This window comes from Eumetopias jubatus, unplaced genomic scaffold (assembly GCF_037043125.1).
Source record: "Eumetopias jubatus isolate StellerSeaLion01/CBP00866 unplaced genomic scaffold, mEumJub1_p1.0 scaffold_10, whole genome shotgun sequence".
NCBI lineage: Eukaryota > Metazoa > Chordata > Mammalia > Carnivora > Otariidae > Eumetopias > Eumetopias jubatus.
The window spans coordinates 60783436-60806092 of record NW_028274816.1 but is presented as its reverse complement, the minus strand read 5'-3'; the positions used below and the strand labels follow the sequence as shown (position 1 = coordinate 60806092).

General features: G+C 41.7%; 1 protein-coding gene across 1 annotated transcript in view; it reads left to right on the top strand.

Annotated features, from left to right (window-relative positions):
* Positions 1-279: 279 nt before the first annotated feature.
* The window catches only part of LOC148163282 (uncharacterized), a 41883-nt gene continuing 19505 nt past the window's right edge, over positions 280-22657 (top strand). Inside the window, 4 exon segments of the mRNA XM_088027021.1 lie at positions 280-414; positions 4845-4971; positions 5465-5560; positions 17383-20097. Coding sequence (XP_087883147.1) covers positions 280-414; positions 4845-4971; positions 5465-5560; positions 17383-20097 — 3073 coding nt within the window.

The window sequence follows — 22657 nt, the reverse complement described above, 5'->3', positions numbered from 1 at the left end:
ATTGTTTTCTCTTGTGAAACTGTCTTACATCATTTTAATTGTTAGACTGGCCGAAGAATTGAGAATGGAGTGAGGAAAACATGGGTTCCTCTCCTAACATTCATTCTGTTGTATAAACTGACCTCCCTACTTCAGATCCAGAATTGAACGTGAAGACACAGTTGGGGATAAAGAGGAACAATAGTTTTATTGCTTTGTCACCAAAGGAGGCTGCAGCAGGTCAGGGTCTTCGGAAACTGCAAGCCCACCCAGAGGAAGGGGCTGGGGTTTTGTAGGGAAATGCAGGATCTAGCCGGTTTCCACAGGAACTGTGTCGCTGCCAGCCCTGTTCATCACGTTGTCAGGGTGGAACCAGGTTCCCGAAACAAAGAGCTGAGAAGTGAGGAGAAGAGGTTTGTGGAGGAGAAGAGAAAGGTTACTTATTTTGAAACGGGGTCTTGCTGAAGCATTAACCTAGCCGCTTTTTTCTTTGTTAAACTTGGTGCTTTTAAGTGGTTTTCATTTCAGTCATCAGGACAACTGTTGTAAGAAGACATCATATTTTACGGGGAGAAACCACTCAATGTTTTCTAGAATGGGTGAAATAAAGAGAAAGGGTGATACCAAATTTTCCTGAGAATATTGAGAATTAGAATTCTCATATATCGCTGATGGGAAGGTAAAAAGTACATTCACTTTGGAAAACTGTGTGGCAGTTACTTATGAAGATAAACATTTACATACTGAAAGGGAGCATTGTGTCACCCTAAAATATGTTTCTTTGACCTAAGCATTATCTTAGGCTAGTTATTTTATTTTTTATTTTTTTAAAGATATTATTTATTTATTTGACAGAGACACAGTGAGAGAGGGAACACAAGCAGGGGGAGTGGGAGAGGGAGAAGCAGGCTTCCCGCGGAGCGGGGAGCCCGATGCGGGGCTCGATCCCAGGACCCTGGGATCATGACCTGAGCCGAAGGCAGACGCTTAACAACTGAGCCACCCAGGAGCCCCTAGGCTGGTTTATTTTAAATAAAAGGCAGATAAAGGAAAAGCTCTGAAATCCTGTGTTTACTTTTTGAAGGGGACATTTGCATTTATAAGGGAAAGCTCCATTTGTAAGGTGTCTCCCTCTGTGTAGCAGAAAGAGGGAGAATGTGTTAATCTCCAGAAACTCTGATCAGTGGAGAAGGCATGGATCTAAATCTGGTCACAACCACAGCCTTGGTTACCGTGCTTTGCATGGTCACCTCCCCAGTTACTTCCCAGTAGGATCATGTGTGGAGTTTCAGAAAGGATCATATCTGGTGGCTTACCCCCTAAGATTCTGTCCATTGATTTGGGTGGAAACAACAGTGTTGTGTTAATTAAGGGCTCCGGGTGATTTTCAGTGAAGCCAGGGGTAAGCACGAAGGCTTCAGGTTATTTTATGAGAGTTGAGAGCAGGCTTTGGCTCAAGGAGAGGTCACAGGGTCTCTGCTACGTGAGTCTGGGAGGCACAGGCCCATGCAGCACGGGTTTCCTAGGCTGTAGCTGAATTTGTGGGTGGCTGTGGGAGGAGATTCTCCCTCCCCACCCCGCCCCCGGAAAGCCGTTAAGGAAAATCAGGGATTGGTCTCGAAGTAGGAGCTCAGATTTTCTGAATAGCTCCTGATGCAAAGAACTAGGAAATTGGGCCTTTTCTGCATTTCAAAGTCTTGCCTGCAGGTTAGCAGTTTCAGATGAGGAAGCTCTGTTGGTGATTTTAAGGGGATTTTTCTCCTAATGCGGCTGTGATTTCTCCACGGACATCTTGTGAGAAAGAAAACTAGAGGTCGAGGTGAAAGAAGAAATGACCAGTTCTCAGGTAAGCCTGGCGTCCCAGGAGAGGCTGTGTCATCTTTTTCTCCTTAGATTCCTTGCATTTAAAATCGCAATTGTTGGTTTCTCTAGTTTGATGTTTCTCCCTTATGTTTTCACCTATTTTTAAGATCTTTTCAGAAGTGATACTCAAGGTTAGGTCTTTAGAATACTCTATATCCCAGAGCCTTCTCTCCTGTGTCTCCAACCTGGCTTCCAGGAGGGCATCAACAGTTGTCACCTTGGATTAAAGTCCTGCGAGTATTGAAAATATTCCCTTGGTGGCAGACCCAGAGGGGACGGCTTTGAGTCCAAGATTCCCGTTGTTGATGAGGTCTGGTCCTGGGCTATCAGGGAGGGAAAACGTTTCTCATTTAGGTCCCGTCTGGATGCTTGATCAGCTCTCTGTAGCCCAGCAATAAGAAAATGCACCAATATACCATACCAGATGGGTATGAGGTCCAGAATAACTTGGAAAGTTCTCATTCTAAAAAAGGGGGTGGGAGAGTCTTGGTCTTGAGAATGTGAAAAAGGTATTCTGTTCAAATGCACTAGAGGTTCCCCCGCTGTCTCAGTTGGCTAAGCTTGGACTGTTGATTTCAGCTCAGGTCGGGATCGCAGGGTCCTAGAACGGTATCCCGCTTCTGGCGCTGTGCTCAGAGGGGAGTCCGCTTGAGATTCTTTCTCCCTCTCCTGCCCCTCCCCATCTCCTCTAAAATAGAAAGAAAGTCTTGGGCCCCAGGGTGGCTCGATCGCTTAAGAGTCCGCCTTCTGCCTTGAGCTCAGGTCATGATCCCAGGATTCTGGGATCGAGCCCCACATCGGCTCCCCGATGGGTGGGGAGCCTGCTTCTCCCTCTCCTTCCGCCTGCCGCTCTGCCTCCTTGTGTTTTCTCTCTCTTTCACATAAAAAAAAAAATACAATCTTTTTTTTTTAATTTCTTTGTCAGAAAAAGAGTGAGAGCGAGCACCAGCAGGGGGAACTGCAGGCAGAGGGAGAAGCAGGCTTCCCGCTGAGCAAGGATTTCCCCATGCAGGATGTGATCCCAGGACATTGGGGTTATGGCCTGAGCCAAAGGCTGATGCCCAACTAACTGAGTCACCCAGGCGTTCCAATTAATACAATCTTTAAAAAGAATAAAATATAAATAAATCTTTAAAAATTAAAATAAAAAAATGAAATAAACTAGCTATTACAGCACATGGACTCTGTGGTGTCTCAATGTGGTGTCTCAGTCAGTCAGATGGGAGCCCCAAACGTGGGTCAATGGGTGGAAGCCAGTCAGGTGGGCACTGAAAAAAATTCACCTGAGGCCGAACAAAGGATATAGAAGTTTATTGAATACACTGCAAAAGAGCACCAGGCAGGAGAGCAGAGGATAGGCTGTCTGCAAGGAGCAGTGGGTGGGGGGTTTTCTTAAAGGGGGAAGGTGAGGAGTTATGGCGACATTTGGAACTTTCCCTTTTTTGGTCTATGTCCCCAGTTGTCTGAAGCCCATTGGTTAGTTAGGGCCTGTGGCTGTTGTGAGGTGGGTCCCCTGTTGGGCCCGTCTGGACTCAGCCAAGGGGTCGCTGTGGGCCCTTTCTCCATTCCTTTGCTCAAGCCCGCTTGCCTAAAAGCAGCCTGTACAGAAACTATAGGTGATTGGATTGTGTGTGTGTGTATATATATATCTCCATTATATTTTCATAATTAGATTGATATTCTGAATTACTGTTTTCAGACCACAGGAAAATACCAGTGATGGTGTGTCCTTGATGTGCCTTAGGGACCGATACCAATTTCTTTCCATGCAGCTGCTGTTAACTTCTTTTACTGGCTTGGTGGTCTCTGCCAGATTCCTCCCCTGTAATGTTCATAATTTCCCTCTTGTCATTTGTAAGGAGCATAATATACTGAGCAATATGCAGAAACTATCACATTTCAGATGTAAACTTCTTTCTTCTGAGTTTCTCGCTAGAAAACATTTTCATATTTGAGAGAGCGAGAGAGCACATGGATGAGGAAAGGGGGAAGAGGGAGAAGCAGATTCCGCACTGAGTGGGGAGCCGAACTCAGGGCTCAATCCCAGGAGCCTGGGATCATGACCCGAGCTGAAGAGAGACCCTTAGTCAGCTGAGCCGTCCAGGTGCCCCTTCCTTGTAGTTTCTGATGAGGAGAACAAAGTCAAAAGAAGTGTGGACAAAATTAAATTTCCTTCAACTTCCAATCCGTTGATAAATACCAGAGATAGGCAGAGGATGACATTTCTCAGGAATTCACAACTGCCTCGATGTTAATGTTTTGTTGGAAGCAAAAAACAGCCTTAGCTTGACAATAGCCAGACCTCCAGGATCCTGTCATTTCTCTTTAACATAGGAAAATCCCTTTGGAAATGTCCTCCATCTTTACCACCAAATAGATGTTGGCCATCATCCTTCAAGCATATGGCCCACTGAAAAGTATCTGAAGGGTCTCATGACTAAAGTGTTACTAGACAGTAGGTGACCTCCTCATAACACCAGCTAGGCCCTCATGGTCCTGGAGACTTGCTTCCAAATTCCTGAGAGCCTTGGGCTATCCCTCACCCCCTCTGCACTTGAAAGCATATAATCAGTCACTGCTCACAACTTCAGTTCAGCTCTTTCTACCCACAGGTTCTCTCCCCGAACTTTAAGACTACGTTTTTTGCACCACAGCTATCTCAACAATTCTTTCTTCATCATTCATTCCTGAACCCCAACATTTCCATCAGAAACATCTCAAGAATTCTTTCTTCACCTTTGGCTCCGTTCCCACATCCCAACAGTTTGCACTGACGAGGAGGGCGCTCACCTCTGTGTAGTTGATACAGTTGACTTCTGGGAGCGAAACTTTCCAATCAGTCAGCCCTCCATCCCACAGGTTTTTCTTTTACTCCGCACTCACGTCACAGAGCAGGAAAGGTCAGGTCTGGTTCTAGGTGGTGACACTAACTCCCTCTTTCATCTTAGGGACCATTGTGAACCCTACCAATGGGCACTCGGTCACTGTGGTATTTATTGCAGGCACTGCTGACATTCAGGGATGTGGCCATAGAGTTCTCCCAGGAGGAGTGGAGATGCCTGAACCACACTCAGCGGCAACTGTACAGGGATGTGATGTTAGAGAACTACGGACACCTCCTCTTCCTGGGTGAGGATGACTCCTTCCAGATTTCCCAAACCACACTCAGGGTTTTGTTCCTTCCTTTGAAGACTGTCTCTTGGATGATTCCTCTTTGAATGACTGGAATTCAGATCGAGGCAGAAAGGGAAATAAGTAGGGGTTTATAGATGTAGAGAAACACCTTCACGATGTGTCCTTTTCAGTCTTAGCTTCCCCTTCCTCAAGGTAACATCATCACTTCTGTAGATGAGTGGCAGTTCTAAACACTTAGTGGCATAGAATGATACTGCTCACATCTTAAACTGACATTTCCAGTTATTATGATGTCTGCTACTTGGAAATGGAGGTCAGGATGTGAACATTGGAAATGCCTCCTGTGTGTTCTAAAGGGCCTGTTGGGCAACAGCTTTTGGGAAACCATTTTCTAGAATTCTACAGCGTCCTCTCTTCTGTACTGAACACAGTCTGATGGAAAGTTAGAATCTACAGCAATACTCACTTTCCTTTTTCATATAAACAGGTCTCATTCTGTCAAAGCCAGACCTGATCATGTTTTTGGAGCAAGAGAAGCAGCTCTGGGACGTGAGGAGAAAGGAGACAGTAGCCTTTCATCCAGGTAGGTGGGAATGAATGAGGCCGATGACAAGGGGGAGGTCCAAGTCCGAAGGAGGAAGGTAGACCTTAAGCTATGGTTCGAGTAGCTGTCCTTGAATGAAAATCAATTGGAGACGCCCAGTTTTATTTCTCTCTCTCTCACAAAGAGATATCTGCTAGCCAACATTCTCAAGCTCTTACATTCTCTAGGGATTCTCCTTCCGCTCCAGTGATGGTCCGTCACATCCGCAGGGAGGGCCAGGGGACTCTCCTAGGAGTGGGAGGGCCTCCATAGTCTGCGAGCTTCTCCACAGCTGTGAGGGCCCTGGGAAAATCATCCTATTTCTGAGAACTCTATGCTAAGCCCTTGGTAAACTCTATTTTTCCTCATGGGAGGAGTAAGCCAGGGTAGTTGTATGCACATTGGGGTTTGGTGGAGAAATTCCTGGAACACTGGAGACAGATTTCTAATGTTTTCTGGTTTATGCTTTCCAAGGTTACGGAGGCTTTATTTATTTTTTTTAAAGATTTTATTTATTTATTTGAGAGAGAGAGAATGAGAAGTAGAGAGCACGAGAGGGAAGAGCGTCAGAGGGAGAAGCAGACTCCCCGCGGAGCAGGGAGCCCGATGTGGGACTCGATCCTGGGACTCCAGGATCATGACGTGAGCCACCCAGGCGCCCCGTTACGGAGGCTTTAATCTTAATCTTGTAAAATTGAGACCCAGTAACTTCATCAGATAACAAAGCACCTCCCTAAATTGAGAAAATGTACTCTTCTACTTTCCTTCAAAAGTTCATTCTTGGGGCGCCTGGGTGGCTCAGTCGTTAAGCGTCTGCCTTCGGCTCAGGTCATGGTCCCAGGGTCCTGGGATCGAGCCCCGCATCGGGCTCCCTGCTCGGCGGGAAGCCTGCTTATCCCTTTCCCACTCCCCCTGCTTGTGTTCCCTCTCTCGCTGTCTCTCTCTCTCTCTGTCAAATAAATAAGTAAAATTAAAAAAAAAATTCATCCTTTTTCTTTTTTTTTTAAAGATTTTATTTATTTATTTGAGAGAGAGAGTGAGAGAGAGAGCGAGCACATGAGAGAGGGGAGGGTCAAAGGGAGAAGCGGAGCCCGATGTGGGACTCGATCTCGAGACTCCAAGATTATGACCTGAGCCGAAGGCAGTTGCTTAACCAACTGAGCCACCCAGGCGCCCAAAATTCATTCTTTTTCATATTAACTAATACAGAAGTTTCCACTCTATGAGTTCCATTCCTCAATGGTGAAATACTGTAATGTCTCTATTTGTTTCCTAGAATTCCTACATAAATAATGCTATTGGGGAACTAGCACATTTAGACCTCAGAACTTGTAGCCTTTAATAAAGTTTCAATGATTACCTTATTTTTTAATAATCACATCATTTTATAATTCTTATATGAAGTTCTGGTGACTTTGTCGTGTGTGTTTTCACTTTCTAATTAGTTAATATGAGATTTTAAAGATTTTATTTCTGTGAGACAGAGAGAGAGAGAGAAAGAGAGAGAATGAGCAGGGGAAGGGCAAAAGGAGAGGGAGAAGCAGACTCCCTGCGGAGCAGGGAGCCCGATGTGCAGCTGGATCCCAGGACCCTGAGTTCCTGACCTGAGCTGAAGGCAGACGCTTATCTGACTGAGCCACCCAGGCACCCCAAGCCCCCGTATTTCAAAAATCCTTTTGTTCAGTAATGTAATTTTACTTCACAGGAAATTAATGATTAGGTTTTTCTTCTACTTTCCTCAGAATGTATCAGAATTTAATCCCAAGTATTAATTTCATATATAGTGTCAGCGTATCTTACAACTTTCATCATGTTTGTTTATTTGGAAATGAAGATGCTGTTTGTGTCCTCTGTCTTAGAGTGGATTATAGCCTTACGTTCTGTGTAGGAGGAGGAATATATTAATAACGAAATACATTTCTTTCAAGTTTTTTAAGTGTTCATAAAATTTTCATTTATACCTTTTTATGATTGATTTTAATGAATATTCTTTACAATTTTATGGTCAGTGAAGACATGCCAGTCAAATGCTTGTTTTTCATGGGTATATGAACACAGTTTAAAATTATAGTTATATAGAAGTTTTCCTTTTATGTAATACATCAATTTTTTATTTAGAATTTCTTGGGTTAAATTTTATCTTTTCTGGTTCAGTAATTCCATAATAATGTGCTGCTTTTGTCTGGGACTTTTGACAACATTAGTTAGGTGTGGATTGGGTTACCCATCTGTTTTCTTTTCTTCCTCCCTGAGCATCTTTATGATGGTAATTTGAATTCTTTGTCGGAGAAAAAATATATATATTTTTGGCAATGTATGTTTCTTTATTAACTTGGGGCAGTTTTGGAGATTGATTTTGTTCCTCTGATTGGAACATATTTTCCTGTTTCTTTGTATGCCTTCTAGTCTTTGGGAATTTAAAAAACAGCCTGTGGGCCCAGGATTATGGACTTGTATTCTTTAGGAGTACACAAATAATAGTAATTCTGGGTTGTGTCACCCGTGTTCTGGGCATTTGTCATGTCTGCATTTGTGTAATTTCCCAGGTTAAAGTGGAGTTACTACCTTAGAACGCGTGATACCTTCCTCTCTCTTTGCCTTCAGCTCTGTAGTCTCTTCATTGCTGAGCAAGTGCTTAACCTTTTGTCTGAGCAGCCAGCACACTGCATCCAGAGGGTGCTCTCATTCCCTCTGTTTTCCATGTCAGGCAGGTGAAAAGGACCTGGCTAGGTCACTGAAGCTACAGGTCACTCATTTGTTTCTCTCCTGAGGAGAGGTAGGACTTTTCTCCGTGTTGCTGTGGAGTGTCAGAGAGGGTGAACAGGGTTGTGGACAAGTGTCACAAACTTTCCTTGTCTCTTCGATGTCTCTTGTTCATTTGTACTTACCTGGGGGTCCTGTGTTCTCCTAACTGGCTTCTGGAGCCAACTAAAAGGTAATTTGGTCCATTTTTGTCTCCATGGGGGTGCAAAGTACTGGGGGTTCTTCTCCATTCTATTGCTGTCCCAGGATGGATATAAATTTGGTATGTGTGTGAGTATAGAAAGTGGGATGCCTTATTTTACATCTTTTAGTTTCTTTTTTTTTTTAAGATTTTATTTATTTGACAGAGAGAGAGAGACAGCGAGAGAGGGAACAAAGCCGGGAGAGTGGGAGAGGGAGAAGCAGGCTTCCTGCCCAGCAGGAAGCCCGATGTGGGGCTTGAACCCAGGACCCCGGGATCATGACCTGAGCCGAAGGCAGCCACTCAACCAAATGAGCCACCCAGGCGCCCCTAGGTTTTTGTTTTTAAAGTAAAGTCACATGTGCATATCAGAAGTGAACAACCGAATGGAATTTCACAAAGTGTTCACATCTCTCGAAGCCAATGAGATCACAAAACAGTATCGCCCTCTAAGTTTCCCTTTGAGTTCCTCAGTAACTTTCCCCAAACTCAGCACTCTTTTAACTTGTAAGACAAGAGGTTGCTGTGCTCACTTTTGTACTTTACATACATGTAGTCAGGCAATGGGGACTCTTGTATTTGGCTTTTTTCCTTTCTATTTGTGAATAGATCTGTATTCCGTCATGTTACTGTGCATCATTCATTAGAATGGATCAATCCATGGCTGCCTGCGTGGCTCAATCAGTTAAGTGTCTGCCTTCAGCTCAGGTTGTGATCCCAGGGTCCTGGGATGGAGTCTTGGTTGGACTCCTTGCTCAGCGGGGAGCCTGCTTCTCCTTCTGCCTACTCTGCCTGCCCTACCCCTAACTGTGTGCACCCTCTCTCTGACAAATTAACAGATAAAATCCTAAAACACAAACAAAAAGAATCCATTGACCCGATTCCATTGTGTGGATACCAAGCGATTGCATCATTCTACTGTTAGTGGGAGGGGGGATAGTTCTCAGTGCGAGACTGGCATATAAAATCTATAATTTGTCTTTTAGTGGAACATGCCCACACATCTGCCGGCTATTTACATGGGACCGAATTGTTGGCTAATATGGTTAGATATGTTCAGCTTTAATAGATACTACCAAATTCTTCCCCAAACACTTGTGCCCATTTTCACATCCAACAGCAGTGCATGGGATTTGGGGCTTATCCACAGACTTTCCAAATTTTGGTAGCTTACGTGATTTTGATGTTGGACTCCTGGTTCGTACATGATATTACCGAGTCCTGGTTTTATTTGCTTTATTGCTGGTGTTGTTTCTCTCTGTCACTATGGAATTGGGCACTAACCGTTGGATTTTCTCTTTCTCAGAGTGTCTAGTGAGTTCTTGTGCCCCTTTTTTCTGTTGTGATACCTCTTCAATCTTGGTAGTTTTGTATATATTATGAGAATGAGTCCTTTGTCTCCTCTCTCACTACCTCGATCTCTATCTCTTGAGCTTGTGATACAGAGTTCTTTATTTTACTGTAATCTAATTCTTCATTTCACCCTTCATGGTTAGTTTTTTTTTTCCCCTTGGTCTTATAAATATTTTCTTATAGCATACCACAGAGATAGAATCCTTTGTTTTTCTCTAAACACATCATTACCTTTAAAATTTCAGTCAGAAATGTATTATAAATATATTTGTGACTCTGTAGTTTTTGTAGTGACAGACGTTTTCTATTTTTTTCCCCAACGTGCCTAACAAAATGAAATGTATTCTGAAAATGTTGTATTATGCTTTCTTTTCATTTGCTTACACGAATCATTTTTTTTTTTAAGATTTTATTTATTTATTTGAGAGACAGAGCAAGCGAGCAAGAGAGAAGAGAGAGAGAGAATGAACACAAGCTCAGGGGAAGGCCAGAGGTAGAGTGACAAGCAGACTCCCTGCTAAGCAGGGAACCGCAGACAGGGCTCTATCCCAGGACCCTGGATCAGGACCCAGGTCATAGGCAGAAGCTTAACTGACTGAGCCACCCAGACATCCCTACACAAGTCATTTCTTGATATGGATTCACATCACCAAGATCTTGGAGTGGACTTCTCCTTTGATTTATCTCTATGTTTTCCTGCCTCTAGTGACGTTTAGTAATCTCCCAGGAACACGGACTCAATGTCAGTTTTGATGTCATAAACCTTCCATGGGCCTCTGTGCTCAGGTGAATGCTTATTCCTCTATTCCCATAACAGGCTTGCCTCCAGGGGCTTGGCAATAGCAATAATCTTTGTGTTACAGGCTTTACCTGGAATTGTGGCAACCTGGTAGATATTTTACCATTGTCTCTCTTTTATCGCTGGAGGCAGATTGAGTTCTACAGATTTTATTGCCAAACACAGGAGTATAAGCAACTCATTAGACATTGTCTCTAAAGGAGTCCCACCCACACTGACAGCTTTTAGGGAATGATTTCTTTTTCTTTTTTTTTTAATATTTTTTTATTTGACAGAGACACAGAGAGAGAGGGAACACAAGCAGGGGGAGTGGGAGACGGAGAGGCAGGCTTCCCGTGAAGCAGGGAGCCTGATGCGAAACTCAATCCCAGGGCCCTGGGATCACTACCTGAGCCGAAGGCAGATGCCTAATGACTGAGCCACCCAGGAGCTGCTGGGTGAAAGATTTCTGCCATGATTTTGGATGCACACTTCTTTGTTAGGTTTACAGAGTGGCCAGGGATGTTTCTGTGGTGGTACAATGTGCATCTTGGGTGTCTTCCAGACCTTTACAACTGGCTCTGTGGCCAATGGTTGGAAGGATCTTAAAGTCAAACCTTCCAGGTACATTGAGTTTTCATTTACACTGCATGTAACTGCATATCACTGCCGAATGAGTAGCAAAAGATCATGAAGGGAAATGTGTTGGTTACTGTTGTGGATATCTAAACCAAATCATAAATGTGCTTTATACAGTATTATTATTCCTTGAAATCATGCGGTGACCTCATGATCTGCACTAGCATTTCCTTGACTGACATTTTACTTATAATTGTCATTCCACTCATGTTTATGTATAAAAACGCTTGGGAATATAGTGATAGCATCTTGCTCTTGGGTAGAGGACAGATGTGTTTATTGTACAGGAAAACAGATGTCTCTTTCCATGGTAAAGGTTTGGGCAGATATGCTAGATACTCCTTGAAGATACTGGGGTTTCCTATGCTCAGAGTCTCACAGATATGACACAAACCCACTGCATGTGCAGCATTTACCTGTATCAGTTGGGTGTGGGCAGTTGGCAAGTGAAATTAGTGTGATGAAGGAATTTCTGATGTTTGCTGTGTCAGGAGTCATAAGATGCTTGGACTTTGACCTGGGAACCTCCTATCTACTGCCAGGATTGGAAAAATGTTACAGGACAACAGATCACATTGTAGAATTGTGTAATGTTGGAATTTTTATTGTTCTTGAGATTATCGATGGACTTTATGCAAAACAAAATAGATATTCATGGGTCTCTTCTCTTGTTTGTTCATTTACTTTGTTGTTTTGACTATACACATAAGTGAATATGTATGGTATTTGTCTTTCTCTGTCTGACTTATTTCACATAGCATAATACCTTCTGGGTCAAACCACGTTGTCACAAATGACAAGACACAATGAAAAAAGCAGAAACAGACCTATAAATACAATGAATAATCTGATTGTTACCAGTGTGGAATGGAGAAGGATGATGGGCAAGAAGAGGAAGTGGGAATGGGCAGTGCAGGCTTCCAGTGGTGGAATAGTAAGTCATGGGGATGAAAGAATATAGGGAACATGTTTAATGGTATTATGATAATATTTTATGGTGCCAGATGGTAGCTACTTGTGGTGAGCACAGTAGAACCTATAGAGTTATGAAATCCCCATGTTGTACACCTGAACTAATGTAACATTGTCTGTCAAGTATACTTTAATAGAAAAGAAAGAAAGATAGGTACCGATAAGCATATCTCTATGTACGTTAAAACTAGTTTCTTTTTTTTTTTTTAATATTTTATTTTATTTCTTCATGAGAGAGAGAGAGAGAAGCAGAGGGAGAAGCAGGCTCCCAAGGAGCAGGGAGCCCGATGCGGAACTCGATCCCAGGACCCTGGGATCATGACCTGAGCCAAAGGCAGATGCTTAATGACTGAGCCACCCAGGCGCCCCTATGAGTGGCTTCTTCTGGGAATACCACAAAGTGCAACCAAGTGTTATATCTGTGCTCATTTTAGGCAAAGTCAGTTTTGGGGAGGAAGCCTAAGTTGAAACACAAGCGATCCTGTAGCCTGAAGCCATGGGAATTAGTAAAAATGTAGGGAAAACTTAATATTTATAAAGGCCACGGAATCAGTGGGGTCCAAGCTAAGAAATCCAGCCTTGCAACCAGAGACAGATTGCACCTGCATTACTTGTCAAAGAGGGAGCTCTTTCCATGAATATGTTGGCATGGTGATTTGAAGAAAGATAAATAAAAGGAGGTCCAGAGAAGAGTGACTGGTCAAGTTTGTTATGCAGGGGTGGAGTTGGCTTGAAAGAAGGGTGAAGGGAGGGAAGTCCTCGAGGCTCACCTCTATCTTCTTCCCCCTGAGTAGGAACCTTGTGAAACCCTTCATCTGTGATTCAGGCCTGGAATTCTGTTTGGAGCATACAGTGTTAACGTTTGACATCAATTGCACACGTGTGAAATGTGGAAACTCAGACCCCACCCAAATATCCACGTCAGAATATGAATTTTACCAAGATCTTCAGTTCGTTGTCATACACATTAACATTGACGTACACCTGTAGCTCACCTACACTTTTCCATTATTCTACTCCTGTCTTCATGTGTATAGAACATTATTTTGATAACTGTGCCTTGTTGTATGCCTTAAATCAGGAAATGTGCTCTTCATTTCCCAGATTATTTTGGGTATGGTTTATCCCATGACATCCATGTAAAATTAGGGTGGATTTTGATCTTTCTTCAAAAATGGCATTGGAATTTTGGTAGAGATTTCATTATTCTGTAGATCTCGGCAAGTTTATTGTGTTTCAGGTATTCCAGTGAAAGAACTTGGATGTGTTTCCAACTTATTCCTTCTTTGGATTCCTGCACAATATTTTATACTTTTCATCATTTCAGGTTTGACTTCTACCATTATGTTTAATCGGAAGCATTTTTTTGGGGGGGGGTGATGTTGCTCTAAATGGATGATGTCTCTGTTTTGGGAATTGTTCTTTGTTGTATAGAAACAGAACTAATTTTTATGTGTTGGGTTTGTGTACCAACTTTGTAAAATCCATATGAGTTTTAACAGGATTGTAACAATAAGGATTCCCCAGGAGAAGAAATGGCAGTGGAGGAGGAGGATTCTAGACTCACCACATACCCTGACCACCACGAGATAACTATCAGATCATCCTAAATACCCCAGAAATTGGGCTGAAGACTGACAGGACAAACTCCCCGAGAAAAGGAAAGAGGCAACATTGAAGATGGCAGATAGTTTGGAGACGTGGTTTAGGGAGTAAGGTGTATAGCACTGTGGAGGGCAGGGAATTGTGGTTGGAGAGAAAGTAGCATGACAGAGGAGCTCCCAGGGGAACACATAAGGAGAAGGTTTCCCCAAAGCCATTGGCTTGGAAAGGGAGAGGGGATGAATTTCACGAGTTCTTGGAACTCGCATGTCTTAAAGCCTGAAGTTTTAACGGTCAGCAGGTTTGGATGAGATAGAGTCAAGAGGTCACTGTGCTCCTGGAGAGAAGGCAGGCAAACAACCTGGAGGCAGACAACGTGGAAACAGCCATCCAAAGAACACCTGGGGCACACGGTTGGGAGAATATTCAGTAGTCTAGGAGCACTTTCCTGAGAGGAAACATTTAGTGAGATGTGTCTCGAAGAACACGGGAGTTGGATGGCACCATTCCCTCTCCTGCCCTGTAGGATAAACACAGAGCCCCACTCAGTGAGGACACTGGCTGTCTGCCTTGCTTGCAGCAAGCCTCACCCCCCTGTGATCTGATGGGACCACCCATCTCAGTGAGGCTTGCCCCAGGCTCAGCAACGTGGGCCCCTGCCCACGTCCCATCTCCTGAGCAGGGAGTTCTGTCGGGCCTGAGCTCTGGTAGGGTTGATGTCAGGTGTCCTTGCACAAGCAGGCCAGAGCTCACCAAGTTAAAACTGGCCACATTCAGGCCAGGCACCAAACACTGCCCATAGCAGGACACATCACTGGCTTTTCTAACACAGAGAGGAAGGTAGAGACTTAGACAAAATGCCAAGATGAAAGAATTTATCCCAAACAAAAAAGCAGATAAGGCCAAGGCCCGAGGTATAATGGAAACAGACGGGAGTAACGTGCTTGATGGAGAATTAAGGCAACAATCATAAGGATACTCAAAGGGTTGAGAAAAGAATCTTTACCACAGAGATAAGAGTTAAAAAATAGTTGGGGTGCTTGGGTGACTCACTCGGTTAAGCCCCTGACTCTTGGTTTCTGCTCAGGTCTTGATCTCAGGGTCCTGCGATCCGCCTCCAGTCAGGCTCTGCACTCCGCGTGATGACTGCTTGCGATTCCCTTCTCCCTCTCCCTCCGCAGATCCATTCGTACTCTTGAGATCTTTCTCTCTCTCAAATATATAAATCTTTTTAAAAAATCAAACAGATGAACGATGCAATAAGTGAGAATAGAAACAGGCTTGATGTAAAGAGTAGGGTGGAAAAAGCAGAAGAATGACTTTGTCATATAGAAGGTGAAATAAAGGAAAATACTGAGTCTGAACAAGAGAGGGAGGGAGAAGAATCATACAACACAGGACTTGATTTAGGAACTCATTGGCTCCCTCAAAGGTGGTACGATTCCTAGGTCTTGGGCTTTTCTATGTTAGGAGAGTGTTGATTCCAAATTCAACGTTCATTCTTGTTATTGGTCTAAGGAGATTTCCCATTTCTTTGGTTCAAGGTTCGTAATTCAGTCTTCATAACTTGTCTATTTTTAGGAATTATCTGGTTTTTTTTCTAAATTACCTTATTTGTTAGTATGTAATGGTAAACCATCGCCAGTTTCATTTGTTTTGTTGGTTAAAATGGACATTACTTTCAATGTTCTGTTCGTGTTAATCTGGTATCTATTTTGTTTATTTCAGATTTTTCTTTGTTATTTCATTCCTCTACTAAATTTCATCTAAGTTTCTTCCTTTTCTAGTTCTTCTGGTGGAAGTTGTTTATGCCAATATTTATCTTTATACTGTATAATATAAAAAAATTGAAAATGGGAAGTCTAGTAGGGAAAAACGTGCAGAAATAAACAATACAAACAATGACAAAAAAACAGTAAAAAAATTAAAATTAGTTTTCTTAGGGATTTCTATAATCATGTCATCTGTGAACAGAGATAATTTTACTGTTTCTTTTTCAATTTGGATTCTTTTTATGTATTTTTGGATGCATAATTGTTCTGTCTAGAATATCCAGTACTGTATTCAAAGGCAGTGGTGCGGTCACTTCTTTATCTTGTTTCTGATCATAGAGGAGAAGCTTGCAGTCTTTTACTATTGAATAGGTTAGATTGCAGCTTTTCCTACATCTATGGCATTCATTAGGTTGAAGGGGTTTCCTTCTCTCTCTACCCATTGTGATTTTAACATGACATGTTGTCCAGTGTGCCCATATTTGTATTCTGTCTCACTTAACATGATCATGTCATTTTTAATCTTCAGTCTGTTAATGTGGAGTCTTCAAAAAATGGTTTTCCATATGTTGGAACACCCTTAATTCCAGGATGATTTCCTACTTGATTATCTTATAAAATGGAAAAATGTGCTTTTGATTCAGTTTGCTCTATTTTATTGTGGACTTTGAGTGAATATTCCTCACAGGTAGTAATTTGTAAACTTCTTGTATTCTTCTGGCTTGGATGACCTGGTAATGCTGGTAACCCAGAGAGAGTGTTTTGCTGATTTTTCTTATCTTCACTCCTTGGAAATGTTTGAGGAGATTTGAAGTACTTTCTCCTTAAGTGTCTGTTTGAATATCCAATTAATTCATCTGGCACACGATTTTTTTTTAATAAAGTTTTTATTTATTTGACAGAGAGACACAGTGAGAGAGGGAACACAAGCAGGGGGAGTGGGAGAGGGAGAAGCAGGCTTCCCGCTGAGCAGGGAGCCCAATGCGGGGCTCGATCCCAGGGCCCTGGGATCGTGACCTGAGCCCAAGGCAGACGCTTAATGACTGAGCCACCCAGGCGCCCCAAGACTTTTCTTTGTTGGGAGTTTTTGTTTGTTTGTTTTCGTTTTTATTCCTCTTTCATTCTGCTTCATGGTTGTAGATCATTAGTGATCTTTTTTATATTTCTGAATGATGGAGTCTAAATGGGTTATACCTTTTTTTGAAATTTATACTCCTTTTGGTATCAGTTTGTGGGCACTGATTATCCATCATCGCCTTATAATTACTTTTATTCCTATGGTCAGTTATACTGTGTCTGCTTTCACTTCTTCACCTCTCATTTTAGTTGGTCTTTTCTCTTTTATTCTTAATTTAGTTATGGGCTGTCAATATTGTTGATCTTTTCCTGACAAACAACTCTTCCTATGTTTGATATATTCCTATTTTTACTATATCCTATTTGGTTCATTTCACTTTTCTGTTTAAATATCCATCCTTCTACTAATTTTGTGCTCATGTGACACTGTTCCTGATTATTAGAGATATAGGAAAGTGATTTGTGCTACACCATGACAATAACACAGAATTATCTGTTAAGATATGTGGTTAGTATGTTGTATGCAGTGTTATGTGTCCATGGAGGGATAAAGTCCTGATGATTCCTTCTCAGCCATCTTTCTGACATTGTCTGATTGACATGAAGCTTCTATCTTAGAAGTCCTTAGTATATTCATCTGAAAGTAGTAAGTGCAATGGTTTTACTTTTATTTGATATCTTTCAGCTTCATCATCACATGACATCCAGAGTTTCCTGCTAAAGCCGAGCATAGAAGGTTCTTTCCAAAAAGTATCAATGCATAGATATCAAAATAGTGCTGTTGAGATTTTACACTTAAGTACAGACTGGGACAATGATGGGGAGAGTGAAGGGCATCAAAGATTTCCTGGAGGCTATACCCAAACCAAGGCAATTGCCCTTAATAAGAATCTCACTGCCCCAAATGGTGAAGGATATAAAACATTGTGGAAAACCTCCCTTTTTAAGTCAACTGTTTCTGCAAAGCAGTGTGTTTCTGTAAGCAAAAGCTCCAATCAAATATTCAAACATACATCTTTGTGGACAGACCATTTGGAAAATCTGGAAAGTTATCTAGTCCATGCTGAAAATAATGATTTGAACCATTTTGAAGATAGGATTGGCTTGACCTTTCAGTCAAATATTTCTGATGATCAGAGATTTAGAAATGAAGAACAAAGTGCTAAGTCAGATTCATATGAGAGGTGCGTCACTGAGGAGTCGACCCTACAGAATTACCAGAGCCTTTTCAATGGAGACAGAATTGGTCAATGCAGTGAATCTGAGAAAACATTTAACCAGGGTTCCAGTGTTCATAGATGTGTGAGGACTTGGTCTCCAGAGAACCATTATGAATGTCATAAATGTGGGGAAGGCTTTAATCAGAGCTCTAACCATATTATACATAAGAGTCTCCCTTTGGGAGATAATCCTCATAAGTATAATGAATGTGGGAAAGCTCTTAACCAGTCCTCCAGTATTGGTGATCCTCAGAGAATTCATGAAGGAAAAAACCCATTCAGACGCAATAAACCAGAGACCATGTTTAGTCAGTCATCAAGGCTAAATATAAATAAGATAATCCCTGGGGGAGAGAAAACTTACATTTTTAAGGAATATGGTAAATCCTTTGACTGCCACTCAACACTATCTCAAAATCAGCAAATGCATACTGGAGAAAAAATATACAAATGCGAAGAATGTGATAAAACCTTTAAGGACTGTTCATCAATAAATGTACATAGGCAAATCCATACTGGAGAGAAACTTTACAAATGTCAAGAATGTGGCAAGGCCTTTAAGTGGCCCTCGAAACTTATTCGACATCACAGAATTCATACTGGAGAGAAACCCTACAAATGTCAAGATTGTGGAAAGGCCTTTAACCGGCACTCACACCTCACTAAACATCACAGATTTCATACTGGACAGAAACCTTACAAATGTAAAGAATGTGCCAAAGCCTTTAAATCATGCTCAACCCTGACTGAACATCACCGAATGCATACTGGTGAGAAACCTTATCTATGTAAAGAATGTGGAAAGACCTTTAACAGGCTCTCAACCCTTACTCAACATCACAGAATTCATACAGGAGAGAAACCTTACAAATGTCAAGAATGTGGCAAGGCCTTTAAGTGGCCCTCAAACCTTACTGAACATCACAGAATTCATAGTGGAGAGAAACCTTACAAATGTCAGGAGTGTGGAAAGGCCTTTAACCGGCACTCACATCTCACTCGACATCACAGACTTCATACTGGAGAGAAACCTTACAAATGTAAGGAATGTTCCAAAGCCTTTAAATCATGCTCAACCCTGACCGAACATCTCCGAATACATACTGGAGAGAAACTTTACAAATGTCAAGAATGTGGAAAGCCCTTTAACAGACTCTCAACCCTTACTCAGCATCACAGAATTCATACAGGAGAGAAACCTTACAAATGTCAGGAATGTGGCAAGGCCTTTAAGTGGCCCTCAAAACTTACTCAACATCACAGAATTCATACTGGAGAGAAACCTTACAAATGTCAAGAATGTGGTAAGGCCTTTAAGTGGCCCTCAAAACTTACTCGACATCACAGAATTCATACTGGAGAAAAACCTTACAAATGTCAAGAATGTGGTAAGGCCTTTATGTGGCCCTCAAACCTTACTGGACATCAGAGAATTCATACTGGAGAGAAACCTTACAAATGTCAAGAATGTGGCAAGGCCTTTAAGTGGCCCTCGAAACTTACTCAACATCACAAAATTCATACTGGAGAGAAACCTTACAAATGTCAAGATTGTGGAAAGGCCTTTAATCGGCAGTCACACCTCACTCAACATCACAGACTTCATACTGGACAGAAACCTTACAAATGTAAAGAATGTGCCAAAGCCTTTATATCATGCTCAACCCTGACTAAACATCACCGAATGCATACTGGAGAGAAACCTTACAAATGTCAAGAATGTGGCAACGCCTTTAACAAGCCCTCAGACCTCACTCAACATCACAGAATTCATATTGGAGAGAAATCTTACCAATGTCAGGAATGTGGCAAGACCTTTAACTGGCCCTTGGACCTTACTGAACATCACAGAATTCATACTGGAGAGAAACCTTACAAATGTCAAGATTGTGGAAAGGCCTTCAATGGGCACTCATACCTCACTCAACATCACAGATTTCATACTGGAGAGAAACCTTACAAATGTCCAGAATGTGGCAAGCCCTTTTACAGGCACTCAATCCTTATTAAACATCATAAAATTCATACTAGATAGAAACCTTACCAATGTAAAGAATGTGAGAAAATGGTTGAGGAGTGCTCACCCCTTACTGCACATCAGAGAATTCATATTGGACAGTAACCTTACAGATACAACAAATGTGGCAAGGCCATTGACCAGCACGCACACCTTACTAAACATAGAATTCCACTGGAAAGAAACCTGACAAATTAATAGAATGTGCCAAAGCCTTTAGCAGGCAAACAACCCTTACTGGACATCACAGAATTCATACTGTAGAGAAACCTACAAATGTAAGGAATGTGAGAAAACACTTAAGGACTGCTCTGTCCTTACTCCATATCAGAGATTTCATATAGGAGAGTACCTACACAAATATTAAAGAATGTGTCCACCCTCTCACTGGATCTCCCAATAGTTATCATATAGGAGCAAAACTGTAAAATGTAAAGAAAATGGACAAGCCTTTTCTGGAATTCAATCCTTACTCAGTATCACAAAATGCATCCTAGACTCAATCCCTTGGAACATAAGGAATGTAGAAAGACCTTCAGAAAGCCCTAAGCCTAACATTCACCCTGAACCACAACCTCAACTCCCAGGCCCGGGGGGCTCGCCAAGGCATCACAGGTTGGCTTGGAGCATACCCCAAAGAGTGCATTAAAGAAAGTAAATTGAAAGATGTCAATGTTTAGAAGACTATTTAGTTGAACATCAAATGCCAATAAATGTCACAGAAATCAAGTAAAAGGAATACATTAGTCACTCTATTCAGACATCACTCTGTATGAAAATAGTTATAAGGAATAATCACACTTAAACATTTAGAAAATGTGTATGCTATTGTGTTTCAACAGATTTAGTGGATGGACTTTTACATATGTATAATTAATATGTGTTTTTTATTTTTTCATCAACCCTATTCGGGATTTGTGACTAACAATATTAATGTATTTTACTGTGAAATCACTTCAGAAAATTCTTTATTCCATTGGGTGTAGGGCCATGTGGGAGATTGTTGCTAAATCAAAGATATTAGATGCCCTGCTGCATTAGGTGGGACTCATGCATACCTAATTTTCCATGGAAGATGGACAGTATAATATACAACATATGAAGTATATCTCAATGGAGATGCTGCTTACGGTTATAACATTGACGTAAGATACCATGAAATAGGTGTTCAGAGCACATGCTTCTCCATATATTAAAACTAAAGAACTTCCTCAATATTAGAAATACAAGGTTTTACTAATTGTTCTTTAAGGAAAAAGAGGTGTCAGTCCAGTAAACTACCAATGTATATTCATAAGTGCAATCATTAGAGAGTATGAGCTGATGTGGTTGAAATGAAGAAATCCTGACGGAAACCCAAAGAGGAGAGTTAACTCTTCCCTACAATGCCAAACTGTTGTACGTAGAGCTTCTTAAGAATTTACCTCAGTCTTGAAATTTTTGGAATTCAGTACTCCCACATCCTTCTAACAGCACTCGAATGCTTTCTCACATGTGTATTCTGTATTTTAAATGGTGATAATAGAGTGGATTTGAAATGCATAAATTAGTCTATGTGTGAAATTAATATATTTTCATTAAGAAAATATAATGGTTTTTAACGTATTGACATGGATGTGTAATGAATGATGTGTTATCCTACCTCCAGTGTTAACCTGTCTCATTGAGGGTTATAGGTGACGGATGGAATCAATCACCTATTTGGTAATGGAGTAGAATAATATACCTAGGAATCCATTTCCTTGGTGGTCTGAACGTTTAAATGATGTGTGATTATTTTTCCCCTAGTCCATCATACGATTTTCTCCTCTTCGTGAATACTATGCTATTATTATGGGTATATTACAGAGGTATGTAACATAAGAGGTATTGTTGATGTTCTAGCTCACATACTCCATGATACTGCTACTTGGCATCCATTTTGTGTAGCCAGTAGTTTTGCAGGGGCCTTGCACTGACAGGAGCCCTTCTGACTAGTGCATTCCCGAGACAACACGCTGCAGAGTCACGAGTTAATGGAACTTCTGGTATCACATCGGCAATCTGTCCTTGTGAGCCACCGTCTCTCCTTTCTCCCAATGCTTTCCCTCTGTGTCCCTTAGAGAAGACTCCCACAGAACTTCCCTAAACCTGTTTTAGCTGGAATGGTATATTCTGGACTTAGCCTTGGGACTCTAAAGCATTGCACCGTGGCCCCAAATTAAAGTATGTGCCCCACTTTATTCATTGAATTGTTTCGCTGTGTCTATGAAGTACACATGTGCATATGACCATGCTACGTGTGTAATAGATAGCCCGTAAGAAAGAGAAATCTATCCCAATAGGAGTGATATGGTAGCCCAGGTAAGAGATAGAAAATATTTAAGATGAAGAATTAGCACGTGGAGGAGGACAACTGTCCTGAGTTGCCCAACTGACTCCCTGGATATAGAAAAATAACTTCTCCTTGTTTTATTTCCTAGTTCTCTCCAGATCTCCAGTTATATTTTTCCTCGTTTTTGTTTCCAGCTACATAGGCACTACAACCATTCTTTTTTCGCCTGTGTTGTGGAGAGAGTGTCCTCAGTAAACGCTTAATTGAGACTAGAGAGATGGAGGGCCAATGGGTATTAATTCAGACCTTTAGCACGGGGATGTGGGATGTGAATCTTAAGTAAAATTTGATGAAGGCACCATCCTTAGAAAGATAAGACCTATTATTAGGAAATGTAAAGAAGTTTTTT